The sequence below is a fragment of the Musa acuminata genome, chromosome BXJ2-10, assembly GCF_036884655.1.
Source record: "Musa acuminata AAA Group cultivar baxijiao chromosome BXJ2-10, Cavendish_Baxijiao_AAA, whole genome shotgun sequence".
Classification (NCBI taxonomy): domain Eukaryota; kingdom Viridiplantae; phylum Streptophyta; class Magnoliopsida; order Zingiberales; family Musaceae; genus Musa; species Musa acuminata.
Genome location: NC_088347.1, coordinates 29,374,664 through 29,401,362, shown reverse-complemented (window position 1 = coordinate 29,401,362; position 26,699 = coordinate 29,374,664). Strand labels below are relative to the sequence as shown.

Sequence of the window (26,699 nt, the reverse complement as noted above, 5' to 3'; positions counted from 1 at the left end):
TTGCTGAGTAACTTGATGTGTAAATGATATCAAACAATTCTATATCCAATAGTCTTATCGGATTTGAGATTTGTTAATGATAACTATTGAATTCAAGTTCACAGTCATATGATATTATATCATATCACATGATATAATAATTTTTTTATTATTTTTAAAAGTTACAAGACTCTATTCTCTTGCATGTATGAGTGATGCGTATTGTTTTTCTTTTAATTTTTATGTTCGACACTGTCCACTGGATTAATGTCTTTGGATATATTGAGGATCAATTCATTGAGCAACAAATAATTTTTCCAAACCATCAAACCGACTGTAAAAATTATGGATGAATTTTCCTCCGATTTAAATCTTGCGGATGAATGGAGAAATAAATCTCATGACCATAAATATTAATATTAGAAGTAAACTTTAAAAAAAAATACCTGAACGAAACTACCCTCAAATGAAATGAATGGGTCAATCAATGTATACAATCTACTGCAACCATACCATCATTTTTCTATAGGAAATGGTTCATCCCAATTTGTGGAAAGTTGTCCCTGCCAACAACTATTTAGCCAATGCCACCGATTTCATTAGACATCCATGTGTGACAAAAAAGTTGTCCGAGTCGCAGATAATGTGATACATCTTTTTGAAAATAAGAAAGATGAGCAAGGTTAAACAGACTGACTATTTCTTGAACAACTTCCCTAATCTAAGACTTACCGGCGCTGCTTCCATACTGCACACAGAACAAGATAGCATGTCGAGTGGTGAGTTCTGCATGCAACCATTTCTCGAGCTGATCTGGTACCAATGAGCTACTCACACTTGATGGATCGATATATGTGGCGGACGAAAAGCAAAGCAGCACGGAAGCCAACCATCCCAAGCATTAGGAAAAACCCATAACAGATGCAAGCCATGTACCCAAAAAAGAAAGATGTCTGCATAAACCCTGACATGTCTGAGCGTGCAAAGTAATAGTAAAAGCAATACCCATATACAAATAGGCCAGTTGATCCTCCGCATAGGTAAGACCTGCATCAGGAGAAGAAGATGTGCCAAATTAGACCACTTCAACGGTTGAAGTATGTATTACACCAAAGTACTTCTCATAAATATGCCTACTGTTGATTTATACCTGTGGTTTTACTTGGGCACATTTTCAAAAGGCTAAACTCAAGAGTTGACCTTGGATATCATAATTTACTTTGTCTCACATGTATAATATGCACGTAAAAGTTGCAAGAATAAAATATATTGTCGTGTAATGTATACCAACCAGAGGTCAAAAAACTATCTAACTATATAAATAAACTCGATTATCCAGATGACTGTGAATATGTCACTAGGTAAAAGACACTGATGGACCAAGAACATCCTTGATAAGGGATGAAATATGCCAGAAATCTTTATCCTGGTAAATAAAGAGAAGGTCAGCTGAAATTTCACATGTCTACAAATTTCACATAGTAATATTTCATTTATTAATCAAGCCAAACAATTATCTGGAAATTCAGAACAGGAACAACATAAACCCTTTTGCAGTAACAAGACTTTTGCACTAGAGAAACCCCTTTTATTGAATTTTCCATGAATAGTAACTGAGTGGAACTTTAGAGGCAAAGAAAAACAAAAACCAGCAGATATATGAGAATAATAAAAGGGAAGAAAACAGCTCCATGAAAACAATACAAGTATTAACACGTGAATGAGAGGAAAACTCATATAAGTAGAGAAATATTTCAGCTTGTCAAACAGGTGAAATTGAGATCATCAGAGATACCAGAATGATAAGAATCCAACAAAGCAACTCCACATAAAAATGATGACAAATTAAGACAGAGAATGAGAAGTGTGTTGCTAAATCCATTATTCTTTTAACAAAATCAGAGAATGAAAGAAGCATATAAGTTTCGAGCTTATATTTTTGGAGTTACTTAGTTTCCGAAGAATACTAATGACTAATACGATGAAATAATTTGAAGGTATAGAAATTTCTTTTCCATGCCAAGTGATGGCACTTTCACAGAGTCCTTTTTAAGCAGTTAGCAGGTGGCTGTGCAACTTGTGTATACAAGCCTGTCTGAAGCAGGAATGAGAACAGAGGATGTTGCTAATGTAATAGCATAACCTCAATCAACTCCAGATACAGACACAAAATGAAAGATTTGTGCTTTCTATTGCACTATGCAGCATGGAATATTTCTGAAAGAAAATGTGAGCATGTGCATGATTTTATGAATGCAAATGGCATGAACATTTGGCTGAGGGAGTTAAAGCGAAGAAAAGAATGGCTTACCTCCACCACCATTCATGATCTTCAGAAGCTAGCTGAAAGTAGGTCAGTGCCACAGTGATGAAAGCAGTGACAATGAGGAGGATGATGAAGACTATAAAGAGAATGCTATATATGATGTAAATCCTGTGACCCCACACACTGGCAAATATGTAGTAAAGTTCAATGTAGATTGCGCTGAAAGGCAAGAAACCAGCCATTGCCATCTGTGGAATAGTTCTCCGGTACCAGGGTAACAGTGGGATCTCTCTAGGATACTTTGTTGTACGACAAGGGGCTTGAAATTCTGTTTTACCATTCTTCCCAGCAATTCCACCCAAAACAAGCAAAGGTGAAGTGACTAGTGTCCATATGAGAACAATGACAACGATAGTCCCAAATGGTAGTGCTGCAGTAGCACTATACACAATTGCGACTGTATTAAGGAAGCAGAATGTAAGGAACAGAGGCCCACAAAAGAGGAATCCAGTCAAAAGCACATTCCTTACCTGCACATACAATAAAGGTGAAATGTACAACCCAGCAATTTACATATTCCACAAAAGCACATTCCACAAAAGAGGAATTTACATATTAATAAACATGTGTATTGCATGTTCTGAAGCATGGATTAAAAGTGCCCAATAGTAAGACGAAATCATACAGCAAAGTCTGCCACAAACAAAATGCAGGCATTGACAAATAAAAGAAGAAGAATAGAGAAACAATGCCAAGGATAATAGAAGTACCCAATTCGTCCCTTCAAGTTGACAATAGAAAGAGGATGCAGTATACCCAGCAATTCCAGAGGTGAGTGCATAGACAACCACAAGAGCAGTAAAAAGTGCCCCACGATTGTACGGGTAAAAGACCCCAACAAGTGCTAGAATAAAAATGAACACCGTACTGCACAGGTAAAAATAAGTAAATTATTTTGATTTCAAACACAATAAACTTAAATCTTCGTAGAAATTTCAATATATATGTGCCAGTTAATCTACAATATCAAAACACCCTAAGAAAGAAAATTTTCAGATGGTAAGGTCAAAGTAGATTCTATTCTTCCTCAATTAATTAAGATAAACTTCATGAACACTACTCACAGGGCAAATAACTGGGTTCCGGAACCAAGACAAGCAGCCAACAGTGACTTATTCTTTGGAAACCTGAAGACATCACCATGGATATACTTCCACCCTGTCTCTTCTTGGTCCTCAGCAGACTCCTCATCATGGGCATACCTTTAACAAGAGCACAACAAACATGAACGCATAAATGGTTTTGACTCTATGAAAGACAGGAAAACAGAGCATAAGTTAATCCCCTCTAAATGAATGACTTAATATCTAGGAAATTACATAGAGTGTCTGTCAACAAATCCTTAAAACATCATAAGTTATCTACAGTACCTATCAAGCAAAACCCACAAAAACTAATACATATAATTTTTCAATACTTAGGGAATACCTACAAATAATGCTTTAACTAATTATAATTTATTATACAATCTTTTAACTGCAATTCTTGTTTAATTCACATAATGTGAAAAAAAGAAGAGTTTGAACAGAAGCTTACTTAACAAAATCATTCTTCAGCACTCGCATGAGAATTGTGGCAAGAAATCCAGTCAAGAGAAGAACTGTGACACATGAATTTATAATTGAGAACCAATGAATCTCCAAATGATGAGGCAATGAAGAGGTCTGGGAGTATTTATTCATCCTCTTTTCAAATGGTGTGGTTGTCTCCTTCCACTTGACAGAATAAAAGAAACTCGCTTCAATATCCTTGTCCTCAGTGAGGTCTGCCAAAGAATTGGGATCTGTGTGCACAGAAATCTCAATCACATGGTCACTGTTGTAGAGGATATCAAAGTGGATATGCCTGTAGAGGTAGTACTTGTACTCGCTCAGATCCTTCCTTTCTTTGTCAACTTTTCCTATGAACCCCCAAATAGGGAGGTCATCATAATACATTTGGAAGTAGTAGTCCTTAGTGACTGCGCTCCTGAACTTGGCAACATCTTCTTTCGTGAGCTTCTTCTTGCAAAGCTGTTCAGAGTCACGATCGACGCGGAAGTCCAGCTTGTATGGGGCTTCAACAAGACGGTCCCCATTCAGAACTTCACCAAGTGCTTCTTTTTTCTCAGTTACATGCTCTGTTTACAACATGAGGATAAAATCAACAGGGACAAATGTAGAAGAGCATGAATGAGATGGATAGGTAAACTCCAAAACCCGGATACCAACCTGGAACACAGAAGGGCAGATCAAAGTACCGATATGTCTCGCTACAATGAAATAAAATCAACATAAGCATAAGGTCTAAAGAAAACAATAAGCAAAAAGGATTGAGTTTAATAACTCATGCATCTAGAAGTGTCTCAAGGCTGTAATAAAGCATCCTTCATTCTGCAGACGATGCGATCCCATCTTTAAAATTTTCAGCAATTTTTTCCAGAGCTTGTTCCCGTATGCAGGACTAAATGTTACTTTCTTCTTACATTATGGATATACAGAACAAAGAAAGCATTTGTTCTGCCAATAAAATCTCCTCACCACAACGCTGGATTGTGAAAAACATATAAAGAGAACATGAAGCTAGAAGAGTGATACGTGTATACAATTATGACCTATTCAACATAAATCGAGATTCAAAGTCTCATAAATGAACAGTCTTTCACAGATCTGACACAAGTAACATCAAACTCAACACAAGTCACGTCCCGAGACGACACAGAGTCGGCAACTCTTGGACGACGGGAGCGTTTATACCCACGGAACATCTCAAACATCGGTCCGAACAGGAGAAAATGTGAGACAAAGGAAGGGAGGCAGAGGAAATCTCACCTAGGGTTGTGGAAAGGGCCGACCTTGTTAGCGTACAAAGGGACGGGGTCCCCCTGCTTGTAGCGGTGGTCGGAGGCGTCCGACACGACGCCAGTGACCCCGAAGCACAGCAGCAGCGCCGTCACCCGGATCAGATCCATCGCCTAGCCGCCCCAGTCCCCACCTCTCGCGTTCGGACCGCTCAAAGTCCGCTCCAAAGGGAGGAAGGGGAGGAAGAAATGGGGACGACGGGGAGCAGAACCCTAGAAAGAATCGCCCGTCGTGGGTTATCCTAAGAGAGAAAATGAACAAGACGGAGGCCGACGGACGGTCTCCCTTCGTAATTGATCGAGTTGAGGTGAGTACTGAGTGCGTTTGACATTGAAGCGTCGGTCGTCTCTTTATGGACGTACTTGCAATTGAAAGTTTGAAAAGGGTTCTTTCGCATATATATATATATATATATATATATATATATATATATAATTCTTTTTCGTTTAATATATTAATTTGTAGTTTTATAAAACTAATTTTAGCATACATGTGTGGAAATCCTGCCGTCCATCAGTCCTGGCGTGGATCATAGCATGTGGTGGACGTAGATCAAGCGTCCGGATGCGTGCCGTACAGTAACGGATGCGAATTCCTTCGTCTTCTTTATCAGCCTTCTCCCACCCAAATCATTTACATACCGACCGCAACTCCAAGTACGGACTTGGTGGATGGTCAGGGGTCCACCCAATTCGGCCATCATTTGGTGAAACTACAAGGCGAGTATCGGAGAGGGTATATCGACAAAAATATATTAACCAAGAGAGCACAAACAAAATGTTCTTTATCTTAATGACTGCAAGTCGATGCAAAAAGAAAGGTGACAAAGCCGATGACCTGTTCCAAATGTTTAGGATTATTAAGTAGAATTCGCCGTTGTAATCATCCAAGCCTTAACATAAGTTGTTTGACCTACTTCTCTAAGGAAACCTCTCATCTTGTTGATGATAGATCGATCAGAAAGGTGATGCGTCCCTGTTGCTGCAAATAGGCCTTCCCAAGCAAGTGTATGCTCTAATGTCTGTAACTTCGAAGCCAAAATCCAAAAGTTGGCATAAAGAATAGGGGTTCCTCTTGACCAATTCAACAAATAGTTAAGATCGAAAGATTAGAAATCAACCATAATTTCAAGTGACATTCAACAAAGATACAAAAGTAATAAAACAATCTACAAACAGTTGCCTATAATCTGGCATCTGATCATTAGAAACACAGGAATGAATCATAATTACAGCAGCAACAATCTCGTCGTAAATCCACTAGATCCATCATCATCATCATCATCATAGTAAATCTCGGTTGTTTGTGTCGTCGAAAACTTATCTTCATCTCCCCCAGGATTGTATTAACCTTTGCGGTCGGTCCACGATGAATCATCCGCAAGTGACCTCGACGAGGATGAGGGCGAGGTCTCACCGCCGGGAGGCATGTCGGAGAGCAAGGCCAGCAAGCGGCGGACGCTCACCGAACGGGCCGGCCGGAAGCTGAGAGACCTCAGCTTCTGATTAGCGGAGAAGACATTGGAGGACTTGGTGAGGATGAGGTACACCAGAGCTTGAACTACCGCAAACACCACCACCTTCATCAGCACATCGCTCACACCATCCATAGCGATCGTCATGCTCGTGATCAAAACAATTGTCCGGGAAGAAGGGTTGCAGAAATGCGAGGTAAGTCAAGAGGATCCAACCAACCTCGTTATATAATGCGTGTGGCAGTCAATTCTTTGACTGCCACGATAGCAGTCATAGTTATCCGATGCGTGGATGTGGAATGAGTCAGCCATTTTGAGACATTGACGGCAAGAAATCATTGTGGCGAGCGGCGGCAGACGCGGATTAGGTTGTGTGATGGGAGTCCCAACATTAAAACGTGCACGGCATCTGCGACGGAGAAGTGCACGTGGTCGTAAGCGTATGACAAGTATTACGTGGAGACAAGTTTTGCAACTTCTTATGTGGTCTCTCCATGGTTTACAACAGAGAAAGCATTACGTGGAGACTTCGCTGCTGCTTCCTCCGTAGTCGAAGGTTGCTTGTTCTTCTTCTACCAAGTCTCCTCCTTCTCAGCGAAGTAGAACTATGGCTCGGCTTGCAAGAAATAATGCTACAATTCCTTGTGGAGGAAGTCTGATCGCGCTACGTTGTTATATATTTATATGTCATAATATATTTAAAAGACTCGAATACATCGTCGTCGCTTTGGCCGAGTGGTTAAGGCGTGTGCCTGCTAAGTACATGGGGTTTCCCCGCGAGAGTTCGAATCTCTCAGGCGACGAATATAATATTTTGCCCCATTTCTGGGAGAGCAAAGTGCCGCTCTCTCCTCCTCTGGCTTTCTATCGCTTTCTTCACGTCTCCTGCCGGATTAGAAAGAAGCCCCCTAATTATCGCTCCGTCTTCATTCTCTTTCTTTCTTCCTCTTGTAGACGATTTTTGAGCAATTGCACACACCACCGCCTTGCTCGGTCGCCTCCAATCTTCTCGGTGGGGGATTGCATCAAGACCTTTAGATGGAATCCGATCGAGCAAATTCTGCTGTCAAAATTGCTCTTTTTTCTTTGACTAACCATTTCACATCTCAGATTGAGGGTGATAAATGTATCTTTGAAGCTTTGCGTACTTCAATTAATCTCGCACTTAGCATGTCTAATGGCTTTGATTAGCATGACTTGCTATCGAAAGTTTTGATAAAACAGAGTAATCTAAGATTTTTAGGATGAATTTAATGTCAACTTTATGACATCCACTTTTTACATTTTGATCACAGATTAGGTGGAGTAGAACAGACAACAATGAAGAAGACTATAAAATAAAATCTTCCTAATCTTTCGTGCAAAATGAGATCTTAATTTGACACAACCCCTACATTTAATGAGCCTTTCTTCTACACGTTGCCTTACAATCTTCTCTTCGAACCCAGCCATGAATTAACAAGGAAAATATTCAAAGAAGTCTAATAAACTGCATCAGCATCAGCAAAACTGATGGCTAACTATCTAAGTTTCAAAAGAGTGTCAGCTGGGAAAGATTTCGATAATTTATCATAAAATCTTGAATTTAAATATCATCTTCATCACTTATCCTTCATCAAAATAATAATAATAAATTATCTCGAAAATAAGATTGCTCACTCTCTAAATCATATGAAGTACATGATTCATATGTTGATTCTTCCTGATCTTAATCATCATGAACAGGAGGTTAGAATCGAACCCCATTTACTTGTATATTATTATTCTTGTGGATCATATAGATTTTTTTTTTTTATTGGGGTATATCCTCTAGATAAGATAAGCTCAATGTATGCTGTGGGGCTCTTATCTGCCAGTGGCTATCTTTTACAGACAGATGTGGCTTTCTGATATTAATGTCAGTTTGTCGATGTCCTCTTTCCACAATATTTAAAAGTTCAACCCAACCTTCGCCACTCACTCTGTTTCCTCTTCTTATTTACTGTCGACAGGAAGAACAGAGAGGTGTGAGAGATAGATGCATTGATGCATCCATCAAACATTAACTCAGTTCCACAGATAAATTTATGTATAATTTTAGTGCCTCCACAGATAAATAGGAATGTAATTTCTATGGAGACTATCCTTTATAATTCCATCAAAACAATCCATTCCACTCCCCTCTTTGATCTCCACCATCCACCTGTTTCTTTTTTATTTTTATATAAAATAAATTGAAACAAGACAGAAAGATGGAATAACAATTATGATACAAAAAAAAGTTGCATTTAATAAGCAACTCATATTATTTGTCAGATCAACTTTTTATGGGATCAATCAACCATAAACATCCTCCTTTGTTTCCATCACATCACAATTGGAGTCTAAAATCACCTCCTACACCTTTTACATGCCACAATTAATCTGCTAATTATCATCCCTCTTGTCTGCCTTTATAATAGTATTAGGCCACCAGTAAATTTGTGGCGTATATCTACACATGTATGTTTCGGGTACACCTATATAATTAGGAATCTTTGAGATTCCCCCGGAATCAGGATACCGGCCTAACAAATTCTGCATCTTCGATGGGACCTACTTGAGATTTCGACAACAAGTGGAGAAGTGGCGTTTCCAGATTAAGTAGAACAGAGAGAAGGATCGGAGGAAGTTAGCGTGACGGTAGCAAAGAAACGGCTCGCGTTGCATACGTCGGTGAGATGGTGAGCGCTATCTATACCCTACATATCTACCCTTCCCCTTCTCCTCCTCGGCGCCCTCTCGCCTCTGGTATTCTGGATCCTTGGTCATCAAGAAGAGGGAGAGGGAGAGGGATCATGGGGGGAGGGGAGGATGGGAGGGCGGGAGAGGAGGTGAGGGCGCCGCTGCTAGTGGCGGGCGGGGATCGGAACGGGGAGGCAGTTGCCTCCCGGGTGCCGCGCAAGAACTCGGTGAACTCGATGAGGGTCGAGTTCGTTGCAAGGCTGCCGGAGAAGGTGAAGAGGGGGGTCGACCCCGAGAGGCCCTTCGACATCGACGTCTCCCTCACCAAAGACCTCATCGAAGGTTCGTGTCATCCTCAACCACAATCCCCTCAGATTGCCTAACGATCGCATTCTCTTTCGGTGTAAATGCTGTTGAATGATCTGATAAGTGATTCCAGCCATCTTTCTCGCCCATTCTAAGTCACCTGTGGCTGACTTGAGCCCCTTCGCCCGTGACACCACCCCACCCCCACCCGGCCCCCTCTTTTGATGGTATAATTTGTTGAAATTAATTCCTCTTTCTTTACATTGATCTGTCTTTCTTGTTTTTCTAATTGGTTTCGCATTCTGTTATACGATTTACGTATTATTTCGAGTTCTTGTAGAAGTTGACAGCCAATCTATGGAATCTTTTCTGTTGTTTTCCCTTCGAATCTTGAATCAAAATTCCCCAACTGAATCCTCTAAATCATATTATGTTCTTATTTTCCTTTCGAATCTTGAATCAAAATTCCCCAACTGAATCCTCTAAATCATATTATGCTCTTGTTCTTGACAATGTGTGATGGTGTTCAGATTTGATCAATCTTGATTTCTCCGTCAACTGGCATTTGAGAGTTCCCCTCTTTTGCTGAAGAAATATAAGTCTGTGATCGTCGTGAAGACACTTTTCCCTGTTTTAATTCCAGGGGAGAAAGAATACCTACGAGAAACAGTTCGTAACCCTGAGATCCTTCGAGGAAATTGAGTCATTAAACGTGCCTAGCGTAGTTGATGAAGCTCTGGAACTTGAAGAGCAAGAACAGAGTGAGTTTGCCATGAAGATCTCCAACTATGCAAATCTTGCCCTCTTGGGATTAAAGGTGATTAATTCTCATAGCCTGATGTCTCAGATTTTGGCATGCTAGTTTAGAGGGTGTGTTGTGCGATTAGCAAACTGAATTGGGTCATGGCTGCAGATTTATGCTACAGTACAAAGTGGATCCATAGCTATTGCTGCTTCGACGCTTGATTCACTGCTGGATCTTATGGCGGGTGGCATCCTCTGGTTTACTCACCTCTCGATGAAGAACATAAACGTATACCAAGTACCTGATTGGTAAATTGCGCGTACGACCAGTTGGTATCGTCATATTTGCTGCTGTCATGGCTACTCTAGGTATATCTCTTTCCTCAGATTTGACTTTTGAATTAACGATATGACATTCTTGTGATTGAAACTTGGAATCTGATTTATGAAGTTCTTGTGTGACCGCTGGCTTTGGAATTCTTGTGTTTTGACCTAGAATTTGCTAGTTGACAGTCTGATATGACTTCCCCTTGCCACGAAATCTAAGTTGGACTTTTTTTTTTTTTTTTTGGTGCTGTTCATGACCAGAGAAAAAGACTACAGTGTATGGTCCATAGATGTACAAGGAACGATGGATGTATGCATCAGAAATCTACCAAGCTGGTTACTACCTCTGTAGGTAGTACATGTTGGGTAGGATGACATTCCATACAGATGTTTGGTTGTAGATGTCTAAGTAGCCTAAAATATTTAATCAAGATATTTAATACTAATAATACATTCATTGGATCCTTTACATCAATTAATGTAAGTCTGTGTATTTTTCAGGTAGAATTAAATCAAATTTTAATAATAATATATTTATCAGATTTTTATAAGTTAATTTAAGTTTTTATTTTTTTTAATGTAAAATTAAATCAAAACATTATAATAGAAGAAAACAATGATAGAAGTAACTACAAGATGGGAGAAAAATTATATTTCTACATATATTTTCTTTGTCAGGATGTTACATTGCTACATAAATTGTTTCCATCAGGATTTCAAGTTTTTATTCCAGCCCTCGAACGGTTGATTGAGAAGGAGGCGTCTGACAACATGACCTCAGTACAACTGTTGTATTCGGATCATGTTGTCTGCCACTTTTGTAAAGCTAGCTCTGTGGCTTTACTGCAGGACTCAGGGAACAAGATTGTCCGTGCCTATGCTAAGGTTCAGCTGTTTAGTTTTGTTGACATATGAAGCATCAAGTTGACTTCAATGGCTTTTTGATACGCAGGACCATTACTATGATGTCGTGACCAATGTTCTTGGTCTGGCTGCTGCTATTCTTGGTGATATATTCGACAGGTGGAATGTTCCTGCTGGGGCTATCGTTCTTGCAATCTATACGATTATAAATTGGTCTGGAACCGTCTGGGAGAACGCAGGTTTTGCCCTTTCCTAACCATCTCATCAATTTCTTTTGCACAAACAGCAGTTACATCTTTAAACGTCTTTTACTGTCATATCTGGCATTATATGTGAGTCTTCTTCCTCTTCCTCCTGCTAATTAATGTTGAAGCTTATTGGATTTGACAACTCAGGACGTTAGGTTGAGATTACCTGATATATTTGGATGTTCACGTTGAGATTTCCCAGAGAGAGAGAGAGAGATAGGCAAAAAAGATATGCACGGGTTAATCAAATAGTACATTATGTGACCAATCATCTGATGTCTTGACGTGTCGGCCATTTTGAGTGTATTTAAAAATCTCTTGCCATTATTGTTGTGGAGGATCATCTTTGGCTAATTTGGGTGCTGCGTATTTTTTCTCGATTGCAGTCTCACTGGTTGGTTAGTCGGCTTCACCGGAGATGCTACAGAAATTAACTTATCTTGTTGATACCGTCCGAGCTTATACATTTGGAGTCCTTTACTTTGTGGAGGTTAGTCGGTTCTTTCTTCTGTTATCATCTCAAAGAAAGCGACATCAATTTTTGCATGGAGAGAAGGTTCTTCAACGACGTCATTTTCTTCTACGTCAACTATTAATAATTTGCTTTCTCATTCATTAATAGAAAGAAGGTTTGGGGCTTGATAATATTTTGGTCTTGATAATATTTTCCACTTGATTCCGTCAAGTAATTGAGCTTTGGGGCTGCAGGTTGACATTGAGCTTCCCGAAGATTTGCCTCTGAAAGAAGCCCACGCAATTGGAGAAACCCTGCAGATAAGGATCCAGAGGTTGAACGAGCAGTTGTGCATCTTGATTTTGAATGCGACCACAAACCCGAACACTCTATTCAAGTCAAGCTGCCCAGGAGCCAACCTTGAAAACCCCCACCCCCTCCCCCCCAGAAACTTACCAGGATGATATCATAATTATAGGGATTTCTTGTTAAAACTGTAATTTGATGAAAAATCTGAATTAATGATGAAAAATCTAAATTAATGATGAAAAATCTGTGAATTGTCACTGCTAGTTGCAGCACGGAAATCACCATAATAGGTTATTACCAAATTCATCAAGTTTCACCAAAATAATAATGACCATACAGCACAATCCTTTTACCAGTGGAAGCTCCTTTAACTTGTCAGCAAAGCACTAAAATTGTCTGAGGTCCTTTTTAACTTCCAAAATATCATTCCTGAGTTACCTAGAAAGAACCATCCTCCATAACCTCACTATGATGCGCCTTCTCAAGAATTCGACGATAGACTGCAAATGATAGCAAATATCAATTGAAACTGATATTTTAGTGCAATTGCAAGAGATCGCAACAATCAAAACACTAACAAGAAATATTCTACTTAACAAAAAAACACCAACGGAGATTTGTTTAAAGTTAAGATCAAACGATCACAGATCCACCATTAGTTTCAAACACTTCTTCAACCCACAAAGAATCACAACCCACAAAGAAACTTCTATGCCAAAGTATCTATTTTTGATAACTTCCAACAAGATTTTGGAAATTTGTCACCATCCATCAGAATGCAGTAGTTTATGATGCAATAATGCTAGCTTCCAATTGTCATGAAGCAACTGACTTCCAGAATGCCAACAGTAACAGAAAACCCAATCTAAGCATGCAGCATCAGATTGTATAATCCAGAAAACTTAACCTCAATGCTCCACTTAGAATATACATTTACTAAAGGCGAACAACAAAAAAAAGAGTTTAGCCCTATTATGTAGCTATCCTTTATCTGACCAAACTTTGAAGCAACCCAATCAACCAGCTACAGTGGTAGCTGTTTCAAGTACTGGACCCATTTCGGTGATATGGTTGAACTAGTACACCAGTCAATATCGGTGCAAGAGTGTCGAACCATCGGTACGTATCGGCGTTTCAAAAAGGAAAAGAAGAAGAGCATGGGTGGAGGAAGAGGAGGAACAAGAAGGAAAAACAGGAAGTGGTGGAGGAAGAATAAAAAAGATGATGAAGAAGAAGAAATGGTGGAGGACAAGGAAGAAAAAAGAAGAGAAGGAGAAGAGGTGGGAGTGTACCTGGGACGAAGAACGAACGCAACGGCAATGACAGCAACAGTGGCATCGCGAACCAGCTACAGTGGAAACAACGTTGAACATGAGAAGAGGGCTTGCGAACGCTGCTACCGAGTTGGATGGACCCCACAACTATTTTCGTTTCTTTTTTTTACTCAATTGGTCAGGGCCGCCCGAAACGAGGGTGGTCCACGTACCAATACATACCGCCAGTTTCATACCGTTTCACTATAGGAGCCATCAATATCAAGTTTCAACTAATAAACTCTAATTACTTAATTGCAGAACGAGAGTCTTTTAAAAGAAAAATGAGTCCTCAATTATGATATGGCTGCATGGGATAGCTTTAAGCCATCACCTTTTGCATTGTTGTTTATGATCCTACAAAGCATATTTCAGATGAAACTCATATGGTCTACTTTACTGATGACACATTCAAGTTTGAATAATTGTACACAAGAGCTACAGATAGGATTACTACTAAGCATCCACAGGCAAATTACATAGAAGCAGACACAAAGTATTTATCAAAATCCATCAGTATATTGTACATCAATGGCTTCCCTCACTTAAATTTCAGCAAGAAGAACAGGTAAAAAGACATTGCGCATGGAAAAGTAGGCTACTTATTGTACATGAGATGTGTTTTTCACCCACCTATGATCAGCCTTTTAAATAGAGAATAGAAGATACAGGAACATAGTTGTCAACCATGTTATGTAGTTCAAGTGAGAAATCTAGTCTAAAACATAAATGATAGCCTAAGTGCCTATGCAGTAGTGGGATAACAGATGCAATGCAAGTCATTTCACAATTTTTGAGTCAGATAATACACAGATGCCATCAAAAAATTAATATGATAATATTTTCTAGATTTTTATACTAGGAGGATGGACATCTAGAAACACTAGGAACATATACAGTAGATTACAACAATTAAACTCATAAATGCTAGATAACAGGGGTACGATATGTATCATTAATATTTTTACGTAAGAAATATATAAATGTATTTACTATATTCAAACAACAATACATAAATCCACATATACAAATGTAATATTTGTATATGCACATATATTTCCAAGCAAGCAACAATACATAAATCCTTGATGTCTTGTGAGCTTTTACTATATAGGTGTCAAGCTAAGCACCTGCAGTAACTATAGTAATTCTACCTTTACTTACCAAGTTATTCAATTCTCAAGATCTAACATATCCAACAACCAACTGCAACTAGCAATCTAAATGATGATCTCATTGTGAAGGATTGAAGAGGAGTGTTGCACTTGTATGTCAATGGAGTCTATGCAGTCAAAAAAATAAAGAACGAGGAAGAGAGAAATCAGTTGAAACTAGAGGCGAGAAGTGGAAAAGCTCAAGATCAATGAAACATGGATAAAAAACAGTGGTCAAATGGACAATCGGGCTATCATTAAGAAAGATATGACCACAAGAGACAAAGCAATACATGGCCATAAAAAAAAGTTAAAAGATATAAGCACCCCAATAAGAGTCCCACTATGTTGAAATACTCAACACTTGTAAAATGTAACTAACAGGTGTCCGTTAGAAGATAACTGATCTCGCTTTATGGACCATAGGCAGAGTCTGATGATGGAAGAGTACCCATTAATCTCAAATAGCAGGAACGTTTGGTCTTCTATTGAGTAACTTTACAAAAACCAGCAGACTCCTGAACTAAAAGAAATACAAACTTACTGTATTCTTGAACAATAGGACATGGACAGAGTTGGTTGACATATCTTTGTCATTAAAGAAACAAAGTTCAGCAACTATGAAACTTCCTTATGGAATATGAACATAAATAACTAGAGATGTAACCAGGTGTTTAGAATTTCATGCCCATCGAGTACCTGTATATCATTCTATTATAGCACAAAATGTACTAATATAGTTTGTGTCACAGTTTTACAACTCAATCCGGTAACAATTCCAGTCAGACCAAGCGTACTAAATGTAGTTCACATCATGGCTTTATATCTTCGTTTAATACCAAACTGATACTTTGTCAGATCAGTATGGTTATGGTTTCCAGTGGTAAATCAACCTGAAACATCCAGTATCACTGAAAAATAATAAAAACGAGAACCGGAAGATAGTGAACTAATGTACCATTCCTGATGAGATCAATATTTACCATCTATACCAGTCCCACCGGTATTTGAAACCACAGTTTGCACAATGCTAGACCCCTATCTTAATTGTTCAGGATAACCAAAATAATAAATCCATGTAGTCTTCTATTGATGTAGCCTTCTTTATTATTGTTCTCTTAACTCTCAAAACAACACAGCCCTATCACATCATACGTTTGGTCCACAGGCATGAAAGAAAAATGATACAAAATCCAAATAAAAGAATCTATAAGGGGCACTAGCATGAAAAGACTTCTGCAAAATATCATTAAGTGAACAATGCACAGACAAATTATTGGTAAATTCTACAGTGAGCAAAAGCTACAAGAATAGATCGCTGGCACATACACAAAAAGTGATTATTTAAAAGTCACATCCAAGATTCATCGAAATAATGCCACAAGACACATCAAGCAAGAACAATCAAATTTCAAGAAAACCATGAGGAGAAGCAATTTCACCAAATTTGATGCCTCGGGGGCACGGTCCGCACCTCAGTCTTCGGATCAAGCAATCAGCTAGCTTTGGGATCGGGCATCGGGAAGAGCCCGGCACCGGCCGCGCCTCTTGGGGGCGCAAAACCCAAGAACTTCTGCAGATTGGTCCGGATGCTTATAGAGCAGAGGAAGTACAGGAACACCATGGAGCAGTCGGTGGGATCGGTCCCGGGCAGACCGCGGTGGCTCATCTTGAGGACCAGCGGGATGGGAGCGAAGGGTAGCTTAGCCACCACGCGGCCCTCGAATAGGGAATTGAGGAGGCCGAAGACGACGAAGAGGACGGCAGCGACGACGGCGCCGGACTTGAACTTGGAGAGGGAGAGTTCGCGGGTAGCGTCCTTGAGGCTGGTCTCCACGCGGTCCATCTTCTTGGCCCGGGACGAAGACGACGACGACGACGACAAGGACGAGGAGGACGAGGGTTTCTTGGAGGAGGATGAGGCGGAGGTGGACTTCATGGTGTCGAGCTTCTTGGAGGCCTTGTCGATGGAGGAGCGAAGGGATTTGTATGTAGATGTGCGGTAGATCAGGAGCCAAGAGATGGCCTCGCAGAGGAAGGCCGTGCAGACGGAGATGCCGACCACCACGAGGCTATCGGCGTAGCGAAAGGACGAGAGGGCCGAAGACGCCGCCATGGCCGGCCCCAACCACCACCACCGACGTGCGGATGAGGTCTCGAGAGGGGTTGTTGAGATGGGAGAAGAGGCGGAGATCTGGGGCGACTCGGGCCGCCAGCAGCTCCACTTGCGGGATCAGGTTTGGGTTTCTCCTCCCCAAAAAGCCTAACAAGAATTCGTTTCTTGGTGCGCCGACTTCGAGGAAGACGAGGGCAAATAAGTCCAACTACCAACTAAGGATGTGGGAAGGCTTCGTGATGTACTAATGATGGGTTGTTATGGGGATCCCCTGCTCTCACCCAAGCAGGCTACGCCAGATCAGAACCTCTCCATCCCATGGTGGGCCAACCACCCCACTCCGGCCCGCACGTGATGGGCCGCGTGCATGGCTTGGGTTAAATCCTATATTTTCACCTCCATATGAGCATCAGGAGGACCTCTCGGAAAGTTCACTCCTGGCGCACATAACTCGTTCCATACGGTGCTTCTGATGGCCATGCTCCTCAATTTCTTGCAATTTCTAGGCAAGAATTCCACGAACTTGATCTCGTTTCCCCGTGGCTGGAAGAATGTATTCTCCTCCATCCTCCGGACGTCTCCAATATCGACATTTTCAGCTTCGACCAAATTGTGAACATCGATTGTTCTCAGATGCGGAACACCAGGAGGAAGGAGCTCCTCCAGCTTACTCGAATACCGATGGTCATCATTGCCAACGTACCTCGATGCACCAAGTGCAGAGGCTGACACTTTCAGCATGAGCAACATCACCAAGTAACTGCACCAACTTCAGGTACCAAAAAAGGTCGCTGCCAACGTAGAGCATATCTTCGAACTCGAATGCCGCAGAGAAAAGAGAGGGGCAGCGCAAGCGAAAACTAGCTCGAGGCATATAGTTAGCGATGTCCAAGAACTTATGGTTTGGAGCAGCTATCTCGACCTTGGAATCAAGAACTCCTTTATCGCTGCACAAGCCAACCCTTAGCCACAAGAGCTGACCCCTGAAATCGATGATATCAAGATCGCCTTTCACTTCGCAACGCCGGATATCTAGAATCGCGAGACGACGCGAGCCCGAGATCAGGTCACCGATCACTGCACCATCACAACTGACGTAACTGAGGCTAACCAGTTCAAGGGACTGAAACCAAGGGAGCTCAACGAGGTTGATGTCGAAGTATTGGAGCTTGAGTGATTTCAAATAAGTGCAAGAATGGAGAGTTAAAGAGAGCATCGGGGTACTAATGTCAAGGGGACACAGCACCAGCTCCAGTTCTTGGACATGACGTCCGAATGCAAATCGAATCTAGACACTGGACTTGTGAGACGTCTTCGTAGAAGAAGGCAACGCGGAGTCTGCGTATGTTATGTGACACGTAAAGTGAGAGCAGCTTGTCGACGAACGAGAAAAAGGGATGATCTCGAGATTAGGGGTGACATCGAGATCAGGAAGATGGCTCCATAGATTCTGGAATCTCCTCGAAACGAAGCTTGTTCTGTAGGCGTAATCGAGTGACAATAAGGAGAGTCTGTGAATCAACAAGCAGTCAGGCAACATGCTGATGCGATCGCAAGGGTTGAGAGAAGGTTCTCTTTTCTTCATGGTGGATGGTGTTGAAGTAATAGTCTACGAGGGCGATATCGGAAGGAGAACGGAAGAAAGAAGAAGAACACAAATCGATCAAAATGTAGACGGAGCAGCTTTAGGGTTAGCGTAACAAGCAAATTACTTCTCCCCCCAAAGAATGATCTGGCACTTTTTTTTTTGGATATATTGTTAGGCTGATGGCTTATATTCAGCCCATGTGGGCTTTATCAGCCCACAACCCACACCCCCTCTTAACCTAACCCTAATTAAGATTAGGGGGTGTGGTCGCTGCATTTTTGAGACATATTAAAGCTATAAAAAGGCAGCAACGAGGCAAATCTTTAGAGCGACAAGATTCCAAAGAGAAGAAGGAGAATAAGGCAAAAAAGGAAGAGAAAGAAAGGGAAGAAGACAAGGACAACGCAGAGAGACTGCTCACAATCATCTAGCAGTGTTCTCATCTCAGGTTAGATCAAATCTACAGTAGGCTCTTGCTGTGATTACATGGGAGGTTTTAGATATTGTGGGCAGTGACGTGATCCTTGTATCCCAATTATTCTCTTGTGGTTGTTGCTAGGGTTTTGGGCAAGAGATTGAGATTTGTATATTCATTATTCTCATAGTGGATTATCTCTAGTTTGCCTCATGGTTTTTACCCTTCACATTGAAGGGATTTTCCACGTATATATTGGTGTTTTGTTTGATTGTGTTTCCATTTTATTCCGCTGCTTATTATGGTCTTCTAGTATTTGTTCATATACAAAGGTTATTCTTGTTTATATCCCCATCAACTGGTATCAGAGCGGGGTTTTGGTGATTTAATTTTTGTATTTGAACATGGAGGCCAGTAATATTTCTCGTATGATTAGTTTGAATGGAAATAATTGGATGATATGGAAACCAAGAATTGAAGATCTCTTGTATTGCAAAGATTTGTATGGACCTTTGCAAGGGGATAGTGCAAAACCTACAACTATGACAGATGATGAGTGGAAGAGGTTAGATCGAAAAACAATTGGGTTTATTAGACAATGGCTTGATGATAGTGTCTTTCACCATGTTTCTACTGAAATTTCTGCATATTCTCTTTGGAAAAAATTGGAAAGTCTTTATGAAAGAAAAACAGCTGACAACAAAGCTTTTTTGATCAGAAAACTTGTGAACCTAAAATATAGAGAGGGTGCTTCTATTGCTGAGCATTTGAATGAAATGCAGAGTATTACTAACCAGTTATCCTCTATGAAAATGTCTCTTGATGATAAGTTGCAGGCATTGTTACTTCTCAGTTCATTACCAGAAAGTTGGGAGACACTGGTGGTTTCCCTTAGTAATTCTGCACCAGATGGTATTGTCACTATGAGTCAAGTAACAAGCAGTTTGTTGAATGAGGAGTTGAGAAGAAAGAGTTCAGCAACATCTCAGATTCACAATCACTTATCTCAGAGAATAGAGGAAGTCAAAGTCTAGAAGCAGTTCACGTATGGGTAGGAGCAAGTCAAGATCAAGAAAAGATATTGTTTGCTATAACTGTGGTGAGAAAGGACATTACAAGAACCAATGTAAGCAACATAAGAAGAACAAGAAAAAGGAAAAAGAAGTGGAGTCTACAGAGTCAAAGGATAATACTACAGCTACAGTGCAGGGTGGTGATTATTTGATTTTGTCTCCTTCTGATGATATTTTTTCTTGTGTGTGTCGGGATCTTGAGTGGGTGATTGACACAGGTGCTTCTTATCATGCTACACCACGGAGGGAGTTTTTTGCTACATACAGGTCTGGAAACTTTGATGTTGTCAAGATGGGCAACTATGGCACAGCAGACATCATTGGCATGGGTGATATCCATTTAAAGACCAACCTTGGCTGCAAGTTGGTACTTAAGGATGTGAGGCATGTAGTTGACTTGAGGCTGAATTTAATTTCAGTTGGAAGACTAGATGATGAAGAGTATGAAAGCAGATTTTACAGAGGGCAATGAAAGCTCAGTAAGGGTTCTCTTGTTATAGCTAGTGGAAAGAAATGTCATACTTTGTACAGGTTGCAGGCTAAAGCTTATGGTGAGCAGTTAAATGCTACAGAGAAAGACTTCAGTATGGAGTTGTGGCATAGGCGATTGGGACACATGAGCGAGAAGGGGCTGCAAGCTCTTTCCAAGAGAGAGGTATTTGCCAGATCTCAAAGGTATACATCTGAACCCTTGTATTGATTGTTTGGCTGGTAAACAACATAGAGTTTCATTTGCTAGTGCTGCTTTGTCTAGAAAAATGCATGCCTTAGACCGTGTTTATACAGATGTATGTGGTCCTTTGAGGACAAAAACTCCTGGTGGATCTGTTGATGTTCTTGGTATAAGTGGTACACTTTATTTTGTCACTTTTATAGATGATTTTTTCAGGAAAGTTTGGGCTTATGCTTTAAAGACCAAAGATCAGGTTATTAATGTCTTCAAAGAGTTTCATGCCAGGGTTGAAAGGGAGACAGAAAGGAAATTGAAATGCATAAGATCAGATAATGGTGGTGAGTATACGGGATTGTTTAATGACTATTGCAGGTCACATGGGATCCAACATGAGATGACAGTTCCTGGTACACCTCAGCATAATGCAATTGCAGAGAGGATGAACCGCACCATCATGGAAAAGATCAGATGTATGCTTTCACAGGCCAAGCTACCCAAAAGGTTTTGGGATGAGGCTTTGAGGACTGCAGTTGATGTGATCAACTTATCACCATGTATAGTCCTAGATGGTGATGTTGCAGAGCATGTATGGTCAGGGAAAGATGTTTTATACAGGCATTTGAGAGTGTTTGGTTGTCGCGCATTTGCACATATTCCAGACAATGAGAGGTCCAAGCTGGATGGTAAGTCTAAAGAATGTATTTTTCTTAGTTACTCACATGATCAGTTTGGTTACAGGCTTTGGGATCCAGAAAAGCAGAAGGTGTTCAGGAGCAGAGATGTGGTCTTCTTTGAGGATCAAACTTTTGAGGATTTGAAGAAGGCACCAGCCAAGACTTCTGCAGAAGGATTAGCAGATTGTGACCCAGTTATTCCTCCAGTATATCAGGGTGATGGAGGAGATGTGCAGGAAAATAGTGTAGAGCCTGATGTTGATTTACCTGTAGGACATGTTGAGGAAGAAGAAGTAGGAGAGCAAGTTCCTGCAGATCCTCAGTTGAGAAGATCTTCTAGACAACGTCAACCTTCCAGAAGATACTCTACAGATGAGTATGTGATGCGAGTATGTGATGCTTACTGATGCAGGTGAACCAGAGAGTTACCAGGAAGCAGTTGAGAGTGAGCAGAAAGAGAAGTGGTTAGTTGCTATGTAGGAAGAGATGGATGCTCTTCAGAAGAACCACACTTATGATTTGGTGCTGCTACTAAATGGAATGAAGGCCTTGAAGAACAAGTGGGTTTTTAGGTTGAAGACTCAAGAATATTGTTCTCAACCAAAGTACAAAGCTAGATTGGTTGTGAAGGCTTTGGTCAAAAGAAAGGTATTGACTTTGAAGAGATATTTTCTCCTGTTGTTAAAATGTCTTCTATTCGTGTTGCTCTTGGTATTGCTACTAGCCAGGACTTGGAGGTTGAGCAGTTAGATGTGAAGACAGCTTTCCTTCATGTTGATTTGGAGGAGGAAATTTATATGGAGCAACCAGAAGGCTTCAAAGTCAAAGGTAAAGATAATTTTGTCTGCAAGTTGAAGAAGAGCTTGTATGGGCTAAAACAAGCTTCAAGACAGTGGTACAGAAAGTTTGATTCATTTATGACAAAAAATGAATACAAAAGAACGGCTTCAGATCATTGTGTGTACATCAAATGGTTTGATGAGGATTTTATTATTCTCTTACTTTATGTTGATGACATGCTTATTCTTGGGAAAGATATGTCTAAAATTGACAGGTTGAAGAAGGAACTGAGTGAGTCTTTTGCAATGAAGGACATGGGGCCAGCAAAGCAAATACTAGGCATACAGATTTCTCGTGATAGGAAAAACAAGAAGATTTGGTTGTCACAGGAGAAATACATCGAGAAGATATTGTAAAGATTTAGTATGAGCAATGCTAAGCCAGTTGGTTCTCCTCTAGCAGGTCACTTCAAGTTGTGCTCAGAACAGAGTCCGTCAAGTGATGAGGAGAAGGAGAAAATACAGATTTATTGCAAATCCAGGCAAAGAGCACTGTGCAGCAGTGAAGTGGATTTTTAGATATCTCAAAGGGAGCTCTAAGGTTTGTTTAAGCTTTGGAGGTGGACCACCTGTGTTAACATGTTACACAGATGCAGATATGATAAGAGATATACATACGAGGAAGTCTACTTCAGGTTATGTACTTACTTTTGCAGGGGGAGCTGTGTCATGGCAATCCAGGTTACAAAGGTGTATTGCTCTTTCCACCATAGAAGCAGAATATATTGTTGCTACAGAGGTATGCAAAGAAATGTTATGGATGAAAGAATTCTTACAAGAATTGGGGTTGAAACAGAAAAATTATGTGGTGCATTGTGACAGCCAGAGTGTCATCCATTTGTGTAAGAACCCAATGTTTCATTCCAAGTCAAAGCATATAGATGTCAGATATCACTGGATTCGAAATGTATTTGAAGAGAAGCAGTTGCGGCTTCAGAAAATTCATACAGATGACAACGGAGCAGACGTGTTGATGAAAACCTTACCAAAAGAAAGACAGGAGATATGCCGACAGTTGGTCGGTATGGCTTCACATCGAGGAGTCATGGGACAACCTCCCTTATGGGCTGAAGGGGGAGGTTGTTGGGCTGATGGCCCATATTCAGCTCATGTGGGCTTTATCAGCCCACAGCCCACACTCCCTCTTAACCTAACCCTAATTAAGATTAGGGGGGTGTGGTGGCTGCGTTTTTGAGGCAGATTAAAGCTATAAAAAGGCAGCAACGAGACAGATCTTTAGAGCGACGAGATTCCAAAGAGAAGAAGGAGAACAAGGCAGAAAAGGAAGAGAAATAAAGGGAAGAAGACAAGGACAACGCAGAGAGACTGTTCACAATCATCTAGCTGTGTTCTCATCTCAGGTTAGATCAAATCTATAGTAGGCTCTTGCTGTGATTACTTGGGAGGTTTTAGATATTGTGGGCAGTGATGTGATCCTTGTATCCCAGTTATTCTCTTGTGGTTGTTGCTAGGGTTTTGGTCAAGAGATTGAGATATGTATATTCATTATTCTCATATTGGATTATCTCTAGTTTGCCCCGTGGTTTTTACCCTTCACATTGAAGGGGTTTTCCACGTATATATTGGTGTTCTGTTTTATTGTGTTTCCATTTTATTCCGCTACGTATTATGGTCTTCTAGTATTTGTTCATATACAAAGGTTATTCCTGTTTATATCCCCATCATATATGTTGCGAAATAATCAACCTCAGCCCCCAAAATGTAGATGGAGTAGCTTTAGGGTTAATCACAAAAATACTGATGCGAAAGATGATGACTGAGTCCCCCCCCCCCTCCCAACCTTTGTCACTGAGTAATAATGTGAGGACAATTACAACCTATCAACCTCCCATGGACAATAGCAATCTATAGAAACTCGATCGGTTTCCGTAGATAATAATCCACGGAAGGTCATTTGGGTTTACACCCCTCTTAGTTAACCTCCGTGAATGATAGTCTATGGGAGGTTGTTCAGGTCTATATTTCCCGTGAGCAAAACACCAAAGGAAGGGTTTTACAATTCTTACGGATGATTCTCTTCATCAATCAAGTATAAAAGTCAATCTTTGACACTAGTCTAGAGGTCAAATTCCTTTCCAAATAATCTTTTTACACTATATACTATTCGAGAATTAACTTATGTATTAGAGGGTCAGGGTCAGAAAATTCTCTTTCCTAGTTGCCCTTCGTATAGGAATCTACCAAAGAACTATATTCCACCTTGGATACTCAAAAGCCCCCTAAAAATCACCATGGAGTAATCTTAGATATCTTCCTTAACAATAGTCTCATAAGACTGTCACGTGGGTTTCTCGGATGTCCGTGCACCCTCAAGTTTAGATTGAATTGGACCGACTTATGGTTGACAATATGCTCCTCGTTCGATTTGGACACAAGGCTGGGATTTAGTACGAGGAAACAATTAGTGAATACATTTTGGAGAGAAGAGGTGTGTAGTTCAGTGAATACAAATGTTAGAACATAACTCAGGTAGAGATATGAAATCGACTTAAACCACCGAGGAGATATAACTGGTATGTAAATGGCACGCAACTTTGAAGTGAAACCATTACAATACGTTCAATTCACAGAATCAAAACCTTGGGGATTTTGACATGAGATGATCATTAGGACTGTTGGGATTTTTTCGCTTAGCATTTTAACTATAAAATAAAAACTTCAGAAAATATTCTCCTTAAATTATAACTCTACATGTGACAGTACCACTAGGAGGATCGGGTCAATAATTAGGCGATCGTGAAACATTTCATTTTTATCGTAAAATATTTTCACTCGTTAACTTGTAATAAACAAAATTACATAAGGCACCCACTCCTATTGGCTATTGATTTGTTTGGATAGATGACATCGAGAATCTTATTTAACCTCAATTTTCATACAGATTAATATAGAAACCGAGTCTTCGAGCCAAACTCTTCCACACTATCAATTCTGCAGTTCAAATCTGAACAGAGCGATCAAGTACGTTGTACCATTGCGTTGACTTGATCGCTTCTACCCAGTCAGTCTCTTCAATTACCTTCGCCTGTTGCATATTGACAATATTATGATTTCTCTATTAAATTGGTCGTTTCATAAGCTTCAATTGATCATCCCTTTCACTTGAATGCTGCCACACGAATCTCAGCGCCAAATGGATGGTGGCAATATTCTGTGTACACGGTTGACCAAGTCCTTCTCAGCACCCTACACCAAAGCCTCGACCACTAGTGGCACTATCGTAATTTCAAACATCCATCCTCGAAAGATCCCATGGATAAGCACAAACCATATACAACACAATTAAATCGCTGCTTGTGCGTCTGAGTGGGAGTCTGCGATCAGAGAGAGAAAGAGAGAGATGGGGGTAGTGATATTGGACGGGTCGACGGTGCGGGCGTTCGTGGGGGACGAGGAGGTCTTCAACCGGAGCGTGGACGAGCGGTTCGAGGCGCTGGACCTCAACGGGGACGGCGTCCTCTCCCGCGCCGAGCTGCGGCGCGCCCTCGAGACCTTCCGCCTCCTGGAGACCCACTTCGGGGTCGACGTGGTCACCCCACCGGCCGAGGTCGCCGCCCTATACAACTCCATCTTCGATCAGTTCGACCTGGACCGCAGCGGCACCGTCGACCGCGACGAGTTCCGCTCCGAGATGCGCCGCATCCTCCTCGCCATCGCCGACGGTCTCGGCGACTTCCCCCTCCAGATCGTGCTCGAGGACGACGACCAAGGCTCCAACCTCCTCCAGCAGGCCGTCGACCTCGAGGCCGCCAAGACCAAAGCCGCGGCGTCCGGCAAATGACCCCACCCCGTTGCCGTCCCCTCCTTTCCATCGTCGTCTTCTTCGACTAAATATCTCGACCACAATAAAAGAAAGCAGCCACGTTTATTCGCCGTCCGGTCCCCACGTGTCGTGGGCTTTTTATTACTGTTGTTGTGCGTGTTACTATCGACGGTCAGATGGTGTCGGTAATGTCAGTCCGTTTTGTGTTTCGAAGAAAGAGGCGAATGGAATAAATTGGTGGGATATAAAGCGATATGCCATTTCCAATTGCGTTGTAATATTCAATCTAAGATTAAATTAGACTGTCATACAAACAAGAACAAAAGCAAAAGATGCAAAGATATGATTGAATATTGTTCGCTCATTCTCCAACATGCACTTTTGGATGCTCTGAACCCACTGGGAAACAGCTATGATGATGATGAAGAGGACATTGGTTTGAAACAGGGGAGGGAGACCATTGTTTCCGAGAGAGAGAGAAGAATAGAAAACCTGT

The 26,699-nt window shown here is 40.9% G+C and overlaps 3 protein-coding genes, 1 non-coding gene and 1 pseudogene across 5 annotated transcripts; 3 read left to right on the top strand and 2 right to left on the bottom strand.

Moving 5' to 3' along the window:
- Positions 1-555: 555 nt before the first annotated feature.
- On the bottom strand, positions 556-5,446 carry LOC135625006 (transmembrane 9 superfamily member 3-like). Its single transcript, XM_065129190.1, has 7 exons — positions 5,116-5,446; positions 4,516-4,556; positions 3,842-4,424; positions 3,370-3,507; positions 3,016-3,172; positions 2,291-2,775; positions 556-1,026 (listed from the first exon to the last, which is right to left on the bottom strand). Exons 1-7 carry the CDS (start codon positions 5,253-5,255, stop codon positions 807-809), a joined length of 1,764 nt encoding a protein of 587 aa, XP_064985262.1. The 5' UTR covers positions 5,256-5,446; the 3' UTR covers positions 556-806.
- Positions 5,447-7,340: 1,894 nt separating this feature from the next.
- On the top strand, positions 7,341-7,422 carry TRNAS-GCU (transfer RNA serine (anticodon GCU)). The gene has a single exon. It is a non-coding gene; the product is annotated as a tRNA-Ser (tRNA).
- A 1,765-nt stretch (positions 7,423-9,187) lies between these two features.
- Positions 9,188-13,062, top strand: LOC135625005 (metal tolerance protein 4-like; annotated as a pseudogene).
- On the bottom strand, positions 12,784-17,308 carry LOC135625004 (uncharacterized). 2 transcript variants are annotated; one of them, XR_010491864.1, is made up of 2 exons: positions 16,484-17,308; positions 12,784-13,074 (listed from the first exon to the last, which is right to left on the bottom strand). XR_010491864.1 is itself a non-coding variant. In XM_065129189.1 (2 exons), exon 1 carries the CDS (start codon positions 17,155-17,157, stop codon positions 16,537-16,539), a length of 621 nt encoding a protein of 206 aa, XP_064985261.1. In that variant the 5' UTR covers positions 17,158-17,308; the 3' UTR covers positions 12,784-13,074; positions 16,516-16,536. The 2 variants fall into 2 exon arrangements, 1 of the variants encoding a protein (XP_064985261.1); XM_065129189.1 differs by having other exon boundaries at positions 16,516-17,308.
- An 8,421-nt stretch (positions 17,309-25,729) lies between these two features.
- Positions 25,730-26,470, top strand: LOC135585648 (uncharacterized). Its single transcript, XM_009381780.3, has one exon. The coding sequence runs from the start codon at positions 25,781-25,783 to the stop codon at positions 26,219-26,221; it is 441 nt and encodes a 146-aa protein (XP_009380055.2). The 5' UTR covers positions 25,730-25,780; the 3' UTR covers positions 26,222-26,470.
- The last annotated feature ends 229 nt before the right edge of the window (positions 26,471-26,699 follow it).